At 37.8% G+C, this 21,570-nt stretch overlaps 1 protein-coding gene across 5 annotated transcripts in view; it reads right to left on the reverse strand.

Moving 5' to 3' along the window:
- Positions 1–20,190, reverse strand: part of LOC122557958 (PHD finger protein 21A-like) — a 305,652-nt gene extending 285,462 nt beyond the window's left edge. For 2 of the 5 annotated variants that reach the window (XM_043706236.1, XM_043706237.1), the window contains exons 1-3: positions 19,264–20,186; positions 18,564–18,596; positions 18,126–18,191 (exon numbers count right to left, since the gene is read on the reverse strand). In XM_043706236.1, coding sequence (XP_043562171.1) covers positions 18,126–18,191; positions 18,564–18,596; positions 19,264–19,317 — 153 coding nt within the window. In that variant the 5' untranslated portion in view covers positions 19,318–20,186. Of the gene's footprint in view, positions 1–18,125; positions 18,192–18,563; positions 18,597–19,263 lie in introns of all 5 variants that reach the window. The other 3 variants (XM_043706234.1, XM_043706235.1, XM_043706233.1) reach the window with 3 other exon arrangements.
- Between the last annotated feature and the right edge of the window lie 1,380 nt (positions 20,191–21,570).

Consider the following 21,570-nt stretch of genomic DNA (forward strand, 5'->3'; position numbering starts at 1 on the left):
TACTTATAGTTGTTTGGTTGAACAGGCTAGAGGACCTGAATGCCTTTTCCCTAAAGGGCTCTTGTGGCACAGTGGTAGTGCCCCTCCCTTGGAATGAGGACACCTGGGTTCAGGTCACACCCACTCAGTTTTTAAAATCACAACTCTAAACAGATTGATTAGATTTTTTTTTAATGGGTAAATGTTAAGGGAGAGCAAGGAAGGAGAGCTCGTGTCACAATAGTTAAGCCTTTATCTCTGTGCAGGAGACCCAGGTTCAAGTCCTATCTGCTCCAGAGGCATGCCATAATGTGTTGTTTAAAATAACTAAACAAAGAAGAGGTGGGACTAGGAGCTGTAAGACTGAATAGTTTATACATTCCACCTACAAAGAAAGGTATCTCGCACATTAAACTGGATCCGATTTAACACCACTTTGCCATTCACATATTTTCAAGACAGATCTTATAGACAATAGACAATAGGTGCAGGAGTAGGCCATTCAGCCCTTCGAGCCTGCACCGCCATTCAATATAATCATGGCTGATCATTCCTAATCAGTATCCTGTTCCTGCCTTATCTCCATAACCCTTGATTCCACTATCTTTGAGAGCTCTATCCAACTCTTTCTTAAATGAATCCAGAGAGTGGGCCTCCACTGCCCTCTGGGGCAGAGCATTCTACACAGCCACCACTCTCTGGGTGAAGAAGTTTCTCCTGAGCTCTGTCCTAAATGGTCTACCCCATATTTTTAAGCTGTGTCCTCTGGTTCGGCACTCACACATCAGTGAAATATGTTTCCTACTGCCAGAGTGTCCAATCCTTTCATAATCTTACATGTCTCAATCAGATCCCCTCTCAACCTTTGAAACTCAAGGGTATACAAGCCCAGTCACTTCAGTCTTTCAGTGTAAGGTAATCCAGCCATTCCAGGAATTGACCTCGTGAACCTACGCTGCACTCCCTCAATAGCAGAATGTCTTTTCTCAAATTTGGAGACCAGAACTGCACACAGTACTCAAGGTGTGGTCTCACCAGGGCCCTGTACAGCTGCAGAAGAACCTCTTTGCTTCTATACTCAATCCCTCTTGTTATGAAGCCAGCGTGCTATTTAACCTTCTTCACTACCTGCTGTACCTGCATGCTTACCTTCATTATCTGCATTACTGGTTTACACCATGCACAGATCCAATCACAAATGAACTGACCAGAGGGAATTGAGCGAAGCAAAACACTTCATTTCTTGTGAATTTTTTCAACATTTATGTGTAATCTTCACAAAATTTATTTAAAATATTTTACACTCCAATCTCTGTGTTATCCTGTATGCAATATCTGAGTAGTTTGAACTGACTGTTCCTCTATTATCCTCAGACTCTAGGCTGTATGATGCTCTTTGTGTAACCCATACCAATTGCAAAGTTATTCCATAGATGGCATCCACTAAGACATTGGTAACTAAATATACATTGAATGATGATATATTGTAAGAATAATGGTTAGACCTTTCAATGAAATTTTCACAGTGCTGATCAGTCATAAATGTTAAAAATAAGGAAGCAAAATTTTTTTTTCTGTTTTTACTTCCTTGAAACATTTATGAAATTTGAAATAATGAGAAAAAGAAGTGTCCTGGAGCTCATTTATTTGCTGTCAGTGGTGCCTCCACCTTGCACCTTAAAATCCAGCAGCTTGGTTACCTAGCAACCCATTTCTTATTTACATGCGAAGCAAATCCTTCCTTATACAATGAGAGTTCAAATTTTCTGCAAATGAAGCGTCTTTCTCACTCCAACTCTGTTTGTACAGAATCATTTATAAATAGAGATACATTATTTAAAATAAAATTTCTATTAGTGAATGTATATTGATGAGGCAAACCTTTGTAGCTTGTGGGAAGCTCAGCATACTGTTACAATTAAATGAAAGGGTCCTACTGGCATTAAATATGTTTAAATCACAAGATACAACCTGATAATGTGAGGAAAATCAATAATGAGTGATTTAAAGCATCTTATGTCTAATTTGAATGTATATTACACTGCATGATGAGCAAAGGTTATAATTTAAAAGGACAGCTTTGTCATGCTATCGTTTTAATTGAGAATTACCAACAGTAATGATCCAAGATTATTTGCCATCATTTGAAAACTGGGGCATTATAAAAGAAATTTGGTGATCCAATAATGATACTAGCCTCTCAACCCTAAGGGAACAAATCAATTAGATGCATCTGCAGATGCTGGATATCAGAGTCTGGAGTGTGGTGCTGGAAAAGCACAGCAGGTCAGGCAGCATCTTAGGAACAGGAGAATTGATGTTTCGGGAAAAAGCCTGATGGAGGGCTGATGCCCGAAACGTCGATTCTTCTGCTCCTCGAATGCAGCCTGACCTGCTGTGGTTTTCCAGCACCACTGTCTCTACTGAACGGGTACAAATCCAGTGCAGACCAACAGGACAAAAATGTACTCTGGCTGCAAAGAGTTTAACGTGAAATGAGTTAAAGCAATGTATTTCCTAGTGATATGTCCCAAAGCACAGAACTGCTTGTAATTTGGAAATAATTAGCAATTTCACTCAGAGGCCATGGGCTCCAAGCTGTGGAACATGGAAAATGATAATGTAGCCTAAGCTCCATAATTCCCTTTATTCAACAGAAGTACTTTCACTTCCGACTGTACCCTCTCCCTCTCAAATTGCAGATTGAAGCTTATTGTATTATGGTCACTACTTCCCAATGGCTCCTTCACTTCGAGGTCTCTGACCAATTCTGGTTCGTTACACAATACCAGATCCAGAATTGCCTTCTCACTGGTCGGCTCCAGCATCAGCTGTTCTAAGAATCCATCTCTGAGGCACTCCACAAAGTCTCTTTCTTGAGGCCCAATACCATCCTGATTCTCCCAGTCTACCTGCATGTTAACATCCCCCATAACAACTGTAGTGACATCTTTGCGACAGGCCAATTTCAGCTCCTGATTAAACTTACATCCGACATCCAGACTACTGTTTGGGGGCCTGTAGGTGACTCCCAAGAAGGTCTTTTTAACCCTTAGTATTTCGAAGCTCTATCCACACTGACTCTACATCCCCTGACTCTAGGTCCCCCCGCGCAAGGGACTGAATATCGTCCCTTACCAACAAGGCCACCCCACCCCCTCTGCCCGTCAGTCTGTCCTTACGATAGCACATGTATCCTTGAATATTCATTTCCCAGGCTCTGTCCACTTGAAGCCACGTCTCAGTTATCCCCACAATATCGTATCTGCCAATTTCTTCTATCTCTGCGCTTGCCTCGTTATCCTCCTTTGGCCCTGCATCACCAACGTTCTGTTAATTCATTCACGAGATGTGGGTGGTGTCGCTGGTTCGGCCAGCATTTACTGTCCATCTCTAATTACCCAAGGGCAGTTAGGAGTCAACCATATTGCTGTGGATCTGAAGTTGCATGTAGGCTAGACCAGGTAAGGACAGTTCTCCCAATGTAATCTAAATCAAGTATTTCCAGCATTTCTTGCTTTATTTCACATTGAATTATGCTGGAGAAATATCAGCAAAGTACAAGTTAATATGAATGTCAGGCATATTTGCCTCATGGGTCCTGACAAAATATAACTGCATCTTCTTTATATAGCAAGTCACCTGAAAGAAGTGTTTAAACTTAGTCTGATGTCTTTTTAACTGAAGTAGTCACTGAATAGATTAACCTTCATATTTAGCAACAGCAAGAAATATGTTAAGCAACTAAGTGTTCACCATATTCAGTTTAATAGATGTACAGTAGAATTATTGAAATGTTATTGCCATTATTCACATTACAAACAATTGTTACATGCAGAGGAGACATCAGTAACTTAAAATATTGTTTGAAGTGTCATGCTTGTCAAAAGGTCAATTGAAAACATTTTGTATATAGTATGTAATATAAAACAAAATATTCAGATGGAGAGAAGGAAGTTAATATTTAGGCAGATTTCCATTGTCAGCTCTAATGAAAGGTTATCGAATTAAAACATGAACTGTGTTTCTCTTTACAGAAGCCGCTAGACTTTAATATTTCCAGTATTTTGCTTTATTAGGAGTCAACTGATGTTGTTCTGTGATAAAACAATTCTGTGGAATTGGACAATATGTTTCAACTTTATTATTCTACCTAAATTACAATATTGTCCTCTGCACAACCCGTTTGCAGAATATAAATTTCCCTAATTAGAGGCAGTGATCTGGAATATTTATCCCAAATGAGCTGTCCAGACAAATGAAGTACCAATATTCAGTGCCTAGAAGGGCACTATGCCTTGTTACCGACTGTTGTTACGTAGTTATGTAGCATAGCCATTTACAAGATTCCATTAACTGATCATGCATCTTATTTGCTGTTTAATTATTTTAAATGGTTTTGGTGGAGGGCAGAATATTGGCCCTTTTTTCGCAATTAGCATAAAGTCTTATTACTACATCTGAATAGACTGACGGACTCAGTATAAAATCAGTAGAAGTGAACAACTCTGCAAGAGACTGCTCCCTAAGCCAAGGTTGCAGTTAGGCTTGTACAACCTGCTGACTCAGAAGGATAGTAATAACGAACTGATTCAACAATGACAATGGAGTAAAAACTCAAAATGCAAGTTAAGAAACAGTAAAAGAAAATGCAGCACTATGTTTAATAAGTCTTGCCACAAGGTGAAGACGACATTATAAATTTTGTAATCACTTCAAGAATGTGAAGAATGACCACCAGACCTTTTGCATGTATGAATCAGCATGAACCAATTGACCTTATTCATTTATAGATATGAAGTCAATGGGAAATACAAGGTAGAAGCTCTATGGTTGGAGTTTTACATAACACCCACAACTGTATGTTAAGGCCAATCATACCAGCCCCAGACATCACTCGAGTAGTCATTGTGATTATGTAATTGCATTTACAAGGAAGCAATTTCTGGCTGCAGATATGCAGAACATATACCATACGTTATCATGAATCCACAGTTTAAATAAAAAGTCCTACAAGAATATTCATTATAACAACATGCTGCACAATCTAAGTACAAGGCTATTCAAGGCACTAGTCAGGCCACAGCTGGAACACAGGAGCCTTGGGGTCCTTATGTGAGGAAAGATATACTATTGGAGGCAGCCCAGAGAAGGTTCATTAGGCTAATACCTGGTATAGAGGGACCTTCTTATAGGGAGAAGTTGAGTGGATTGTGCTTGTTGGAATATGGAAGAGTTGAGATGTGACCTTATTGAAACAAATAAGATTCTTAGAGGATTTGACAGGGTAGCTACGGAAAGGGTGTTTCCACTCAGAACATTTAGGACAGAGATAAGGAGGAATTATTTCTTCTTTCTCGGGCTAGTGAATTTGTGGAATTCATTACCACAGAGGACTATAGAGGGTCATTAAGTATATTCGAAGCAGAGACAAATTTTTAAATCAACAAAGAAATCAAGGATTTCAGGTAAAAGGGAAGAAAGTGGACTCAAGGATTATCAAATCAGCTGTGATCTCACTGCATGGTCGAGCAGATTCAAATGGGGGGAATGGCCTACTTCTGCTCTGACATCTTATGGCCCATGTTTCATTCACTTTCCAGCAGAAAATCATGCTAGAACTTTAAAAATATTTCTTGGGGTTTCAGTGGAGATGGGAAATGCTAATAGCATTCACAACTTCAATATTCATAGCAAATACAAGATAAATTTTAAGATTAGCTTCATATAACAGTTTACATGATTGTTAAACTGAAGAAAGTTTGTCACAGGAACTGCTCCAATTACTGCTCACAGTACTTCTCAGAGATCTATTATTTTATATTTTTAGATTTGATTAACAGGATCCAAAATGAAGGAAAGGAAAAAAATTGTGGCTGCTCGAACTGCTCCTTTTTAGAGGTATTCTAGGTGTTGGAGGTGATTTCCTCGAATTCCAGGAGCAGCAATTACTGTTTTATATGCTGTTGCATTTTTTTCCCCAAAGTTCCAAAACAAAGTCAAAACAAAAGCACTTTTAAAAAGGAAGAAATAGAGGCATCGAGCACATGGTCAGGAGGGAAAGAGAGAAAGAAACCTACACTACTAACTGACACAGCAGTAAATCTGCACAAATAGAATAGATAGAATATAACAAATAGTGAAATTCACAGCTGACCTTGGAGGAACCTGTATGGAGAGCTCACAGGAACAGATAAGTGCATAGTTTTTAACGTGTAACCTTGCAGTGGTGAATACAGGGGGTTCTTTCTTGATCATAAAGTGGTGCATGGATGGAATGAGCTGCCAGAGAAAGTGGAAGAGGCTGGTACAATTATAGCATTTAAAAGGCATGTGGATGGGTATATGAATAGGAAGAGTTTAGAGGGGTATAGGTCAAGTGCTGGCAAACAGGACTAGATTAGGGTTAGGATATCTGGTCGGCACGGACGACTTGGACTGAAGGGTCTGTTTCTGTGCTGTATATCTCTATGATGACTGTTTGAAAAATAAATATCAATTTTTATTAAAAACCATTTAAAACATTTACATATTATTCTTTTCAAAAGTTTGTTTTCCTTTTACTGTCATATTTAAGCACTAAAAATCAAGGTGAAAGTTAACAAAAAGTATTAAATGTATTGCACATATGAAAATAGACATCACACACTGAGTTACAGGATATTACGTCAATTACGTAGTTTGGACACAAAGGCAGACTCCTGTGGTTTTTCAACATCAGTTAATTCCTCACCCAAGATTGAATTACTGGAGACCCAAATAATAACAAATTTTTACTTGCATTAAATGCCCACAAGACAGTTCAAAGCACCGCCATCCCCTGAAACATATGAGAAGTTATTTTCCCTAAATATTCAAATTCTACCACATCTTTTTAACAACTTCTATAATCACCTTTAGCTACAAGCTGCCTCCAATAACCTCATTCAATTCCCCAAAAGAACAAGGGGCCACTATTTCAAAAGGGGTCACTCACTTAAGACAAAAACAATATGGATTTTTTTTCTCCTCAATGGCAAGTCTTTGTAACACCTTCCCGCAAAGGCAGATGGAAGCAGACTCCTTGAATACTTACAGTTGATAGAGATACTGCTTGATAAACTGGAAGGCAGGGTGCAGAAATTAGATTAGCCATGATCTTAATTATTGGCAAAGCAGACTCTAGGGACCAGGGCATATTCATGCTCCAAATCCACGTTTGTATGATTGTAAACTTGGCTGTCACAAATCAATTCTACAAACTTCTTTATAAGCCTCCACAGCTATCTTATAGAACATTACAGTGCAGTACAGGCCCTTTAGCTCTCAATGTTGCACTGACCTGTGGAACCAATCTGAAGCCTATCCATTATTCCATTTTCATCCATTTGTTTCTTTCTACAATCAATTTTACAGCATTCCACAAAACTTTAAAGGCATTACACAAATGAGAGTTATTGTCATGTTTGGTAGTATTTCGGATTTCAAAAATCAATCTTTTAACACTGCACACTGGTGATCTTAGTTGGTTGAACAGCTGGTTTGCAATTCAGAGTAACATCAATGTGGATTCAATTCACACATCAAATGAGGTTACCATGAAGGATTTACTTTCTCAACATCTCCCCTTGCCTGAGACATGGAGACTCACCAGGTTAAACCACCACCAGTCATCTCTCACAAATGAAAGAGCAGCCCTATGGTCCGGTAGGACTGTAGCAACTTTACGTGAAACTTTATGGGTATCTTATGACAAGTTCTGGTGTTTTGGAGAGAAAACAGTTGTTTACATAACAACAGAACTGGCAGCGTAACTAAGCCTAGTAATACTTTTGACTGATCTCCATGATGGATGAGTAGAAACTGTACTCCAATATTGACAGGACAAAGCTTCTCTTTAAAATCTCACCACAAATTCAAATTCTTAGCCTCAATTCCATCCTTCTTCCTGACAACTCACTGAGGTTGAAGCCAGGCCTTTCACAGTCTCAGTGCCATTCCCCGCTCCCCCCACCCCCGCCCCAGCTGGGCTTCCTTTCGCAAATCAATAGGCTATCACTGCCTATCTCAACAACCACAGTATTGCCATATCCCACTCCTGCTCCAGCTCATATAAACTTCCATTTATACCGGTTTGCATTGCACACCTGTCTGTCTCCCACATTCTTGAGGTCATCCAAAACTCTAATGTTCATGCACTAACACTCACCATATGCTCAGTCTACTTTGGTTCTATGTTAATCAACAACTTTGAAATTACAGGCAAAGTCCTAATTGTGAAAGGGTTCCGTTCGAATCCTTTCTCAAGTTGCTTTGTATGCAAGTCAGAGTACAATGCAAGACAATATAAAATAACTGAATGTAAGTTCAAAGAAATGTTCATATGCTGGATCTTTAAAATTACTATTAATACACCTTTATATGGGATCACATTCGCAAATAAAAGGGTTTCTAAGTTGGACGTTCATGAATTGTGGACCCCACTATTTGAATTGCTCCATGGCTAGTCTCTCTATGTCATTATTTTTTTCCATCCATATACCACTTTTAGAGTGTTTTAGTGATGCAGTGGCAGTGTCTCCATCTCTGAGCCAGAAGGTCCTAGTTCAAATCAAGACTTGCACATATCTATATTCCAATCCTAGCCATTAGGCATCCTACAATTTTACATCACTTTCAAAGGCAGGCCTGAGCTTCAACTGCAATGGCTCTAAAGTCTTGAATTACATTTCTAAACTTCTTTCCTCTCCAACCGCTTTTTCATGCTTCAAGATGCCCCTGAAAAGTGACGTGTGACCATCTAAGGATTATCTCTTTTGGATCATGATTCCAACTTTATTTGAAACATTTCCCATGAAGCACCTTGGGATATTTTACTATATTTAAAGCCAGTGTGTAAAAACAAAATTATTATTGCTGTCTAACAAGAAACAAATCTAATCATAATTAGAAGAGTACTTTAAATTTCCAAGACATCTTTTTAAAAATGTAGTCGATTCAGATATTATAATTTTACCACTGAACACAAGTCTAAATACCAAAATACTTTAGTTTGTTAATTTAACACCAAAGACAACAGAAGACAATGGAATCAAAATAAAATTGTTTGAAAACAGACAAGGAAGATGTTCTTCTCTAAAATATACAAGAACTATGTTGCAGCTACATACTCCAATCCGCTTATGGGCCTACTGTTTCCACGGTAGCACACTGTACAGGGATAACAGGTATGTTGTATCTGCCAGTGAAGGAGCACAGTGTCAATGGAATCAAATATTTGACATTACATGGCCTAAATACATGATAAAAAAAATCCTTAAAGAACAGCAAACGATTTGAGAAAGAAAGCAAAGTTTAAATATGAAATTATATGAAAAATCACAGATTAGACAACCATATTTTGATAGTTTTGTTCTACAACCAGTTATTAAAGTTACAGATCTCCAATCATTTTCTGTGATACATATCAGCCATCTCCAGAGCTCCCAGCATCATAGATGTCAGTCTTCAGTCAATTCAACCCATTCATATGATTTCAAGAAATGGCTGAAGGCAACAAACACTACAAAGGCAATGAGCCCTAACAACATCCTGTCAATAATAAAGATGACTTCTGGTCCAAAACTGGCCACATCCTTAACTAAGCTTTTCTATTACAGCCATAACACTGGCATCTGTCAATGTGGGATATCAGGAATACCCTGTCCACAGGAAGTAGACAAATACAATCAATTACTGTCCCATTAATCTACTCTTGATCAAAACGATGGAAAACATCACTGACAATGCTGTCAAGTGACACTTACATAGCAGGGACATGCTTACTGACCGTTTGAATTCCACTAAAGCCACTCTAATCCTGGGCTCATTACAGCTTGGTCCAAACGTGAAGAAAACAGTTGAACTCAAGAGGTGGTGTGAAGAATTGCACTTAACTCAACATGACATTAAGAGGCTTCAGCAAAACAGAAGCCAATGAAAATTTGGATAGGATAGGAAGTTCACCAATGGCTGGAGTCATGCCTAGCAGAAAGGAGCATGGTTGGGCTTGTTGGGGGTCAATAATTTCAGTTGCAAGACATTGAAGAAACCTCTCAACATATTAACTATCCCAACTATCATCAGCTACTTCACCAACAAGAACCAACACACAAGGCCAGTAGAGTGGATATTTGCCAATGATTACACCATGCCCAGTACCATTCACAGACTGCTTCAGTATTTGAGGAGCTATTTGCAACAAGGCCTGGACAACGTTCAGGCTTGGGTTGACATGAAGTAGCAAACTACTTTCACGCAACACCAGTGCGATGACCATATCAAACAAGAGACAATCTAACTATAACTCCCCTTTATCTTGTCTCACAGGGTCGTGCACTAGAACTCAAGCCCTGCTATTCCCAGAGTCGTCACAAAAATTCTGTATATTTTTAAAATATGCAGAATACCCCCAAACGTACCAGTCTTTTGCCAGATTCTCACAAACCACCAGATTTCTGTACTTAAGAAAAAAACCTTACTATTTATTGCAAGTGTAGACACCAACAAAAAAAAAATAAACCAACATATGAAACAATGCCCAAAGGCATGTCTTGGTCATCGATAACTGGCTGATCATTGGTCCACAGACCAGCTTCAAGTCACAGATGTACAGCACGGAAACAGACCCTTCCGTCCACTCATCCACGCCAACCTGATATCCCAACCCATATCTAGTGTCACCTGCCAGCACCCAACCCATATCCCTCCAAACCCTTCCTATTCATATACCCATCCAGATTCCTTTTAAATGTTGCAAATGTACTAGCCTCCACCACTTCCTCAGAAACGACAGCCAGACTACTAAGACCCCTCGGAATCCGAGTAGCACACAAACACAACAACACTCAAACAAAAACTAACAAACTTAAAAGACCCAGTACAACCCATAGACAAAACCAACGTCATCTACAAAATTCCATGCAAGGACTGCCACAAACACTACGTAGGACAAACAGGAAGAAAGTTAGCCACCAGGATACACGAACACCAGCTAGCCACAAAAAGACATGACCCCTCTCCCTCGTAGCCCTACACACAGATGGAAAAAAACACCATTTCGACTGGGACAACACATCTATCCTGGGACAGGCTAAGCAAAGAAATGCCAGAGAATTCCTAGAGGCCAACCACAATGCCATAAACAAACACATAGATCTAGATACCATCTATCAACCCCTCCAAAAACAAACAGAAAATGACATCACCACAAACCCCAGGAACCCCATCCAGGACAAATATAAATAGAAAGCAGGAGACAACAGCTTCGCTTCACTTGGAGGATGTTACCTAGCCAGGTAATGAAACGTCTGGATATCAAACCTACAGCTCAGCGAGCAAACCTACACCCTAAACAGTCCTTTCCTCAAATCAGTCGATAATTAAATACACCAAGTAAAAAGACAGTTGTCACAACCTGACATTGCACTAGATCCAAAAAGTTAACTCTGCTTTCTCTCCACAGATGTTGACAGACCAGCATGCGGGAATCTCAAGTAAGCAACCAATATAAGGTGGCATTATCATCTCTCTATCCTGCATTATAGATATCCTAAGGATTACCATTGACAGAAATTGAACCAGACTCAAACAAACATTGTGGCTACTAAAGCTGATTAGAGGCTTGGAAGTCTGTGCTGAGTAACTCATCTAACAACTATCGACAAAGCATTATAAAATCAGGCACTTACCTGAACGAGTGCAGCTTCTACAACAGTTAAGCCGCCAGAGGACATCCAAGACAAAACAGCTCAATTGATTACCATGCTATTCGCCACTCCCTTCACTGAGGGACAGTGACAGTAGTGTGCACCATTACAAAGATGTACTGCAACAACCAATTAAGACTTTAACAGAACCTTCAAACCCACAAACTCTCTTAGCCAGAAGAACAAGAGCATCAGTTGCACAAGAATACTACCAACTACAAGTCTCCATCCAAGACACATCATCATGCTTGGGAATTATAATCACCATTCTTTCACTGACATTATGTCAAAATCCTGGGACTCCTTTCCTAACAACACTGTGGTCTAAGTACATCACATGGACTCTCGCAATTCAAGGAGACAAGTAATCATTACCTTAGAGAACAATCAGGGATAAGCAACAAATGCTAGCCTAGCTAGTGATGCCGTCATCCTGTGAAAGATGAAATAAAAGGATAGATATGAAGCTTTGCATTCCAAACATTTTAAAAAGTTGTGGAAGAGAATTGCTTCATTAATTTTTTTTCAAAACAGATTAAAATCCAGAAATGCCTTCTGTACAGTTATATTGTTGTCCTGCAATATCTAATCCGGTTTCTAATTGTTTATTGGATCTACATTACTTGTAGCTGTTTCAAGAAGCCACCTTTATTTAACAGAATCAAACAGCCAAAACGAATCTCTAATAGGAAACAGGAATGGCCACAGCTTTCAATCCCAGGCACGCACACAGGTGAGCTGAACAATTTATACTCTGACTTTTATAAAATTATACAATTCAAAAGAATATTACCTACTGGACATTTTTAATTTACGTAAGACCAGCATTTTTATTTGCTCATTTGACCACAAGACTGCAAGCAAGCCCATAAGATAAAACTAAAGCAAGGTCACTTGTTCCAAAAAGTTAACTCTGCTTTCTCTCCACAGATGTTGACAGACCAAATGAGTTTCTGTTTTCATCTGTTTCCACAGGTGAGCAGGAATCACAAGCAAGCAATATAAGGAACCTTGGTAGATTTTTTTTTTCCTCTTCCCCACAATCACCCTGGTTCACGTGCTCCTTGGCCAAGGATGTTGACAAAGCACTAAATTAACCAACTAAGCAGTCTGCTCTGAAGACCTGCAATTCAAATCTGTCCCTTCAATTTTAACCACTCAGCTTTCAGAGGAATAACAACAAATTAATCTGGTGCAATTTCATGTAGCCATTCACCATTTTACAATGTGATATAACAATGATTCAGATTACAAATTAGATGCCTCTTCATTTTGGCAAGTTCTTCATTAGAAAGTATCAGCAGCATGCAGGCTCAAGTGAAAAACAGTCATTTGGGTGAGACAACAGACTGCGCACTCACTTTTGATAACTGGTTCTTATAAATTGTCAAGTTTCAATTTTCAAAGAAAAACGTACTGGTAACATCAGATTTAATGACATGTACTTTCATCCAAATTTTAAAGTCATCCCTGCATAAAAACATTGTACAGAATCCTGTTTTCAAACACTAGTTAAATTCAAAAAATGATTTGCTTTTCATATGTCTTGCATATGAAATTTTCTGCATTAAATCAGGAACCATGCATTGAAAATACTTCTAGGTCTTACAGCCAATGCTATAAAAATACCATATAAATCATTTTCAATAAGCCAATTAAACATGTAACACCCAAATACTGGCTTTAAACTTCAGATGGAATTTCTTTTTTACTTCATTTTTAACATTGTGAAAAGTCTGAGATGTTAGCGAACTTGATAACTGAGTGTGCCTTTTCCCGGCAGTATGAATTATAAACAAATAAACCAACACATTTTAGTAAAATACTATTTCTGCCATATTACACACAAATTCCCAGTAAAATAGTCATCTTCCAAAAGAATCAGGGAAGATCCTTTCCATTATTTAAAATATCAAATCATTGCTGTAGCAAAGAAAAAACTAACTCCAACAGTGAAACTCCAATTTGGGAAAATATAGATTTTCCAGTCTATTCTTGATAATTCAACATTTTGATAAAACCAGTAATAACAGTTTAAAGCAAGATAAAAAGAAGAAAGTTGAAAAAAATCACTTAAATTAGAGAGAAAACAGAGTTCAAATTATAAACCTTATGTCTGTGGGCAGGGTATGGACCATATTTATTGTGTCAATGAGTTGTATAACTCACGTGAGTGACAAACACAAAAATATTGCCGGCATGCCACACAAGCAAGTGGCTTCATATGATGCATTTCAGTCATATTGACCGAAAATTATTACTCAATAAGCTAGCTGTGATCTTGTCACAATCATTGTAGCTGTAATTGTACAGCTATATGGTATTTTAGAAACTATGATCAAAAGTTGTTTTTAAAGAAACTAAACCAAATTCACAATTGACTGGAGCTCTCACTACACATTTCTTTAAAAAAAGTTCCAAAATAGTAAACTAATCCTAAGATATTGTTCCAGTGATATAATGGGAATGCCTCTACTCAACTGTCCTAAGATAAACAGTATTATTCCCGAGCAATAGATGCCACATAAAAATACAAGGTGACAAATTTAATCATAAAGAAAATCTTGAAAAACTGCATACAACAATAATCACCCAAATGAGAAATTCTGGCTGATATTAACCGTAACAGTTACCACTTGGTAATATGGTGAAGGTACAAGGAGGCTGTCATATAGAGAAAGCAGATCAGCTATGTATTTTTGTTTAAAATCACTGTATACTAGTAGAGATATGAAATGATTATGTATACGGAATTATACATAACTTTCCATTTCAAACAAGTACATTAAGAACGTAAATTCAGGTTAATTTCTGTTGGGAAAGGAACCTGACCTAGAAATAGTAGCTTACACTGTGAACTTTCCCTACTAACAGCAATTAACCTGTCAGTCATTGACTTTAGGGCCTATTTAGACCACTTTCAGACAAGAGAGATTTCAGTAGTAACCTTAACACAAGGTGCAAATTAGCAGTTAAACACTGCAACTGTCATCCAGACCTCAGACTAACTGCCTTTGGTGTTTTGCAATCATGCAATGCAGCATAAAGTCCATAGCAGCCATATGAACCCAGCTCCAAAAATCATAACACTTTGTCCTACATACGGTTTTCTGACCCCTCCAAATTTAATTACGTGGATTTGAATATTTTGGATAAAATATTTTAGTGTCATTACCTCATTGGTGACTAATCCTAAAACATTCACTACAATCCACTTGTACCAGCAACTTGAAATTTATGCAAATATAAGAAACAGCTATTCAATCTTAAATGTGGCCTGAAGCTTCCCATGATATTCACCTATGTGGCTCACAAAATGAAAGTCTAAAACTCCACTCCGCTAAACTATAAGTGAAATATTAAAAGTCTCAATTTTGAATTTGAGTTTCCCCCACCCTCTTCTCCCTAATGTTATTTCCTTGCTGTATCAACAAAGATATCCACCAGCCTCCTAAAGTTTTGTCACTTCAATATTGCAATTAAATGCTTCCACTCTGGTTAGAAAACTGGTTTCCTAACATACATTTCCTGAAATTTTGAAAACGCATTGGCACATTGTCATCTGATTGGAAATGAAATACAGAAAAGTGCAATGAAGATGTAACCTTCTTGAACTTATCTTGCACCCTGCTACTCCCTCATTAATCTGTTTAATTTCTCACTTAGTTCAATAAAAAATTTGAAGAACAGATTCAGTAATATATCAACATTACTTGTAAACATTCAAATAAAGGCTTTTCCAAATTTTCACAATATTAGTTTAGCCCTAATTGGATTCCAAACATGCACAATATTGTACTTCTAATAATGCTATAGTTGCTTACATTGAATATATATGAAGTTTAAAAAATGGTGGATAATCCAGAAATTTCAGTAGTGCCATAAATAAAAAGAAATATATACTGGACAAATTTATTAGATATTACAGTTCACTATGACTCACATATGATTCAAAGCAGAATTGTTACTTCATTACTATAAGTTATCTTTAGACACCAAACACAAAAGGCCTAAACATATGCAAAGTAGCTAAAATACTATTGCTGACAACCACAGTGTTAAATTCTAATTAAATATGAACCTTTCATTGTCATTGATTATATTTATTTGCTCTATAAACATACCACCAACCCCCTCCTCACACCCCAACAGTCTGCTTTACTATTGTGCTTAGAAACATGCGACAAGGTGCGTTAACAGCTCTGGTCATTTTAACACCATACTGTGAATCATCTTGACTCCATTTGCTCTGACCCAAAAGTGTTAATTTCAGAAATTCAAGTAAGTGGGTACAAAAGAAAACTTATATTCCCTTGCAATCATGATGCCATGAGTTGGTACTCTGACATGTCATATCCAACAAATAATAGACAATTAATCTAAAGAACACTAGTTCAAACAAATTATCCATTTCTATTATATATCTCTTGTTCATCCAAAAGTATAAAATATTCAAGCTCACAGCAAAAGGCCCAAAGGATTTTACAGATTCTCTTAATTTCACCTTTTATTGGTTATCAACATTTTTGTGATTTGCATAGATCTTACAAGAGAGACAGAGAGAGAGAGAGAAAAAAAACAGACAATTAAGTCACTAAAGGTTCATGTCCACAGGGAACAGCATAGCATTGATTTAAAAAGCTGGGAAAACCCCATACAGCACTCCATAACTGGCCAGCAGGTGGTATGTTTTCAGCAAGACAAGTTCACAACGCTACCTAACAGTCCATACTTAGCTACCAAAGAATTAAGCAAAGTTATACAACTTAATGAACTTCACCTAATACAGGTAAATCTCAAGCTCCAACTCAAGATTTATTTGTCACAAATTCAATCCTCAATCTCAGAGTTGCCAGGTTCAACATAAACAAATCTTGAATTTAGTAAAGAGAAAGTCAATCTTCTACTTTACAAAGAGATTGCACAAATGCTTCTAAAAATGAATGATTACTGCTAAAAAGACAGCTCTCTATGGTTACTAAAATAATCATTTAATAAACATAACTTCCCAAGTATGAAATCTCTACCGGTGCATAACATTTTTATGGAAGTCAAAATAATTAGCGCAGAATTGTATTATCAAGGCAAAATTAGTCTATGACCTTTTGAAATAGAGTTCAGAAAACATTCAGTAATTTTTTTTAAAAACTATCATTCTGGAAGTTACAAATCAACAGAATACAGGTACTTTAAAAATTAACAGTATAAACTGTTATCAAATTTTCTTCCACAATAGTACATTGTTGCCAAAATGTAGTACCACAACTACTTAGGCACAAATTTAACATACCAACATCGTCAGATTTTAAACCACAGTGTCTATAAAACAGCAAGTCAAATCCAAATATTCACTCCCGCACGTATTTCTACACTGAACTGGTGGTTGGCCCGCATGGTTACTAAGGCAGCTAATCACATGACAATGATTGAAGGCCGACTTTATAGAAACAAAATTAGACAAAGCTTTAAAGAGAACATGAGATTTAAAAATGTAATTAAGGGTGCTGTTCTAGAACTAACAAGATACATACATCAATAGTCTTGAGAATGGAAGTTCAAACACAAATGTTTTTCTGTATATCAGTCTTTAAAACATTTCAATTTTTAAATAGATAGTTCAAGAAACAATGTAGTCAGGAGTAGCATGATGCAAACTTAGATATAGATACAGCTTGACAACACATCATTTGCCCTTTTTCAGCATGGACGAAGGTAGGATGCTATAAAATACTGCATTCTCATGTGAAATTGAATACACAAAGAGCCAAGCCATGAAACAAAGGGGGGGGGGGGGAAATGTCAATTCACATCCACAAATATACATGTCCCCCAACCTCCCCAAACACACAAAAGCAAAAAGGAAACAGAGGCAAGCCAAACACTTACTGCACTTGCTCAAAAACAATTCAAAATGTGCAGAAAGTAAAATTTCAAAATCTTAACAAAAGGAATGCTTGATAGAAAAAGCTAAACAAGACCCAAGTGAGAATGAGGGAAGTATGAGAGAGAAATACACCACTTCAATATCAGTCTTTGTAAAATCATGTAAAGATTAGAAAGAATTAACGTGCACTGTTAACTACAAAATCTAAAAATAGATTTAAAAATTTGAAAAGATGAATAGGATTTTAGATGTACATTATAAAAGGGTGGAATTAAAGGGAAAAAACTGACGCTTCAAAATATCTGCAGCTCCCATCATTCTTTACGTGTACAAAATCTGAAAAAGCCAGTCATTGTAATAGGTGTAATCTGGACTATCTAAACAACAGCTTTTTCTCCACTCCAAACCATCACAAACTATTTCTACTAGCTGTATAAACTTCCAGAAAACTACAGATTATCCTCCAGGTTGAGCTCATCCCTGGAGAAAATACAACCATCTGGAACAAAGCAGTCACAAATCCATTTTCCTCTTACTTGTTTCTCACTGAGAGCAGTTATCTTGGCTTGCAGTTCATGTAACTGTTTCTTCAAATCAGCATTCTGTGAAATGAAATTTATACAATGTAATATCATATCACATTACCAATAAGGCCTGTTACTATGTTAGGAAAATTAGTCAATATTCTTAGTTAAGGAAGAAAACTTAAAAATCTTTTCTCAAAAATAAAAATGACAAACAAAAAAAAACCTCAATCTCGCTGTCTCACTGAGTTTAAAAGTGCCTTAGGGCTTAGAATTGGTTAGATTATAAGTGAGTTTTTAAAACCAAGATAATCCATATTGCACATTTTCAAGTTTTAATAGCATTGACAAAGGAGAACAAAAAACAATTATAATTATCACAGTTTAATGATTTTGCATCATATGTATATAAAATGACATTTGAAAAAGTAAACAGGATATGAATTATACCTGTGGATCCTGTTTCATCTGCGCCACAAGTTTCTGTTTGGAAAACAAGATAAAAAAGTTAATGTTCTTGAGAGAGACCATACAGTCAATATTTCAAGGAGCTATGTTATCTACCAGGCCCCTCAGAAATCAAGTGTTATGCTAACTATATCTTCTTTCTTCAACAAGTATAGACTTGAATAAAATTTCAGTTTGATTTACTATAAAAATGCTATAAATGACTTGAATCAATGATAAATTCTTTGTACTTGGTTTCTACCTAACTGCAAAAATCACTTAGAAGTGAATATTTACCAGTAAACCAGATTTTTCATCTACAAGATATATGCACATTTAATTTTTGTTTAAAATTATATAGGCAATTAAATGACTATTTGCTGCAAATTCAAGCTTCCATAATTTAATAGCAATAATGTTCTTTTAGTTACCTATTTGTTTTCATTTCTGCCCAATTGCCCAAAAAAGTGACTGATGCAGTTTTCAAATACTTAAAAATGATACGCCCAAAATGTATAAAAAAAAGTTTGAGCGCAACATTTTTGCATTAAACTCTTATTGAAAATTACATAAAACAGTTTCTCACTAAATATTCACTTTTTAACAGGTCTGCCTAGTATGTGTCGCTGAGAGATAGTGGTTGAAACTAAAACACACACATATAGACACACTACATGCAATAATTGAAAAGAGACCAGGTTACCTGATGAAACTGGATTTCCACTTTCAGAGCCTCCTGCAGAGTTTGCAACTCCATCTCCTCTACTTCCCGCGCCACTTTCCTTCACTTTTTTTTTCCTCTCTCTCCTCTTCCACCCCTTTTTAAGAGGAAATACCCCTTCTCTTCTTCTTCTTCCTCCTCCACCACCAGCCCTCCCTCCTCCTCCTCCCCCCCTTCCTCAAGCAGCCAAAGAAAAAGTAAAAAGAAACACAATTCAACAAAAACAGGGCCCGGTATAATTTCAGGGGGGAGAAAGTCCATTAAACGTCGCAGTCGGCCGCATGTGTACAAGTATCTGCGTTTTATTTATACTGGTAAAAAAAATGTCTTTTATAACAATATATTTATAAATGCACATAGGCTGGGTGGAGGGGGGAAAACAGAAAGATACAGGGGAGAGTGAACGCAAAACAAGTTCTCGCCATCCACCGGACTCATCACTCTGCGCCGCCGCCGAGCCAGAGGGGGGCGGTGAGCTGCCCGACCAACAACAACTTCAAAAACATTTCCCCCATCCAAATTATCATCACCACAGGGGCCCAGATCACGGAATCCTTCTCCCTTTCACCCCCACCCCCACCCCCCAAAAAAAAAGAAATGACACCGAAAACAAACCGATTGAGAAGATTAAAACCAGAAAAGGATACGGGGAGGAGGGTGGGGAAAATTTTAAGAAGGAAAACCTCGAGCGGCCCAAAAATTTATTTCACTTTTTTTTTCCCCCCCTCTCTCGTTTTGAAAAAAAAACGAAATGGAGTTAAAATGAAAACTTCCCGTTTTTTTTAATCTCTCTTTTTCCAACCGTCCCCCCCTCTCCAGTTTTTATAAAAAAAAGGAAAGTGACTGTGCAGTGCGCGCTCCCCTTGCCCCTCTCTCCTCCTCCTCCTCTTCACTTACTTACTGGGCTTCACGCTCAATCCCCAGCCCCCACTCCACTCTACTCTACTCTACTCCAACCACTCCACGCGCGTACCCGCGCCGGCCTCTGCTCGCCCCTGCCATTCCTGCGCGCGCTCCCTTCCTCAGCACCCACCCCATCCATTCAGATTGGGTTGCTGGCTTGCGCGCGGGGACGGGAGTTCGCCCACCGCGTGCGCGCGCGCGCGGGGAGTCGCCTGGCTTGAGGGGAGGGGGCGCGATGAGAGAGAGCGAGGTGGTGGAGGAGAAGGGAGCGCGAGGAGCGAGGGACTACTTGACGGCGCGAGCGCTGGCGAATTTATTTCACTTTGCCTAAGGAACAGCGGTGCTGCGGCTCTCATTGCCTAGGGAAAATGCCCGGATGTCGCGACTCCTCACTTCACTCCAAACTCCTCAACTGGGATTATTTATTTAACTTTTTTTTCCCCCCAGAAAGAAAATCTATTCTTCACTTTGATTTTTGAAGGAAGGTGGTGGATGAATTGTTTCGTTCCCCTTTGAAAACACATGCGCATACAATAAAAGGAGGGAAAAACCCCTGATAATTCAGAAAAAAATAATTTGTTGTGAACTTTTATTTGTGACTAAATGAATTTATTTTTTTTGCTTAAAAGCAAGACTAGGTTCTTTAATTATGCGTTTTCCACAACCAAGGTTAGGCTTTTAATAAGCTGCTACTTGAAATTTCGAGATGATGCGCAAAAAATGTTAGAATTTCATAGAAGCAAAAGAAACACATTGCTCAAGAGACAATTTGTAAATAAGTCCCGCTATAGGCCATAACGCCCTGCTATAGGCCATTGTTTTGACTATTCCCATCTGTTGAGAAAATGCAAATTTTGAGTTTGGAGTATTATTGTATTTAAAGTATCAGCCAAAAATAATGTTTTGAACTTTGTTCATATATTATTTCAGTAAACCATGTGTCCGTTTATTTTAGCAACATTATATTTTGCGTGGTGACTTTTTTTCCTGAGAAGAGCAACAAGGTTGAAGTTTATAAAACAGATTATTGTACACTTGAACTTGTTCCACTTCTCTGTAGTTTGGTACAAAATGGCGGAAGAGTGCTTGAAAGTTTTAGTGGTTGGGTTTCAGATTTCAAGCTGCAAAAATTGGATTAGAGAAGAATCAAAGAAAAAGCGAAAGGAAAGAGAGAGCTCTTTTTCGTTCCTAAAACAAGAATTGGAGGTGTAACATTCGAAATGTTATACTGAGTACTTTATTTATACAAATAAGCATTTGTGTTATTTTTATTTTCCTCCTAGATGCATTCATGATTTTTTTCAATCCCGTTGACGTGTGGAAATGTGCACTGAGGTTTTTTTTCCTGCAGTTCCTTTGAGAAAGCGAATGAGCCAGAATCCGGTT

The sequence above is a fragment of the Chiloscyllium plagiosum genome, chromosome 16 (assembly GCF_004010195.1).
Source record: "Chiloscyllium plagiosum isolate BGI_BamShark_2017 chromosome 16, ASM401019v2, whole genome shotgun sequence".
Taxonomy (NCBI): Eukaryota; Metazoa; Chordata; class Chondrichthyes; order Orectolobiformes; family Hemiscylliidae; genus Chiloscyllium; species Chiloscyllium plagiosum.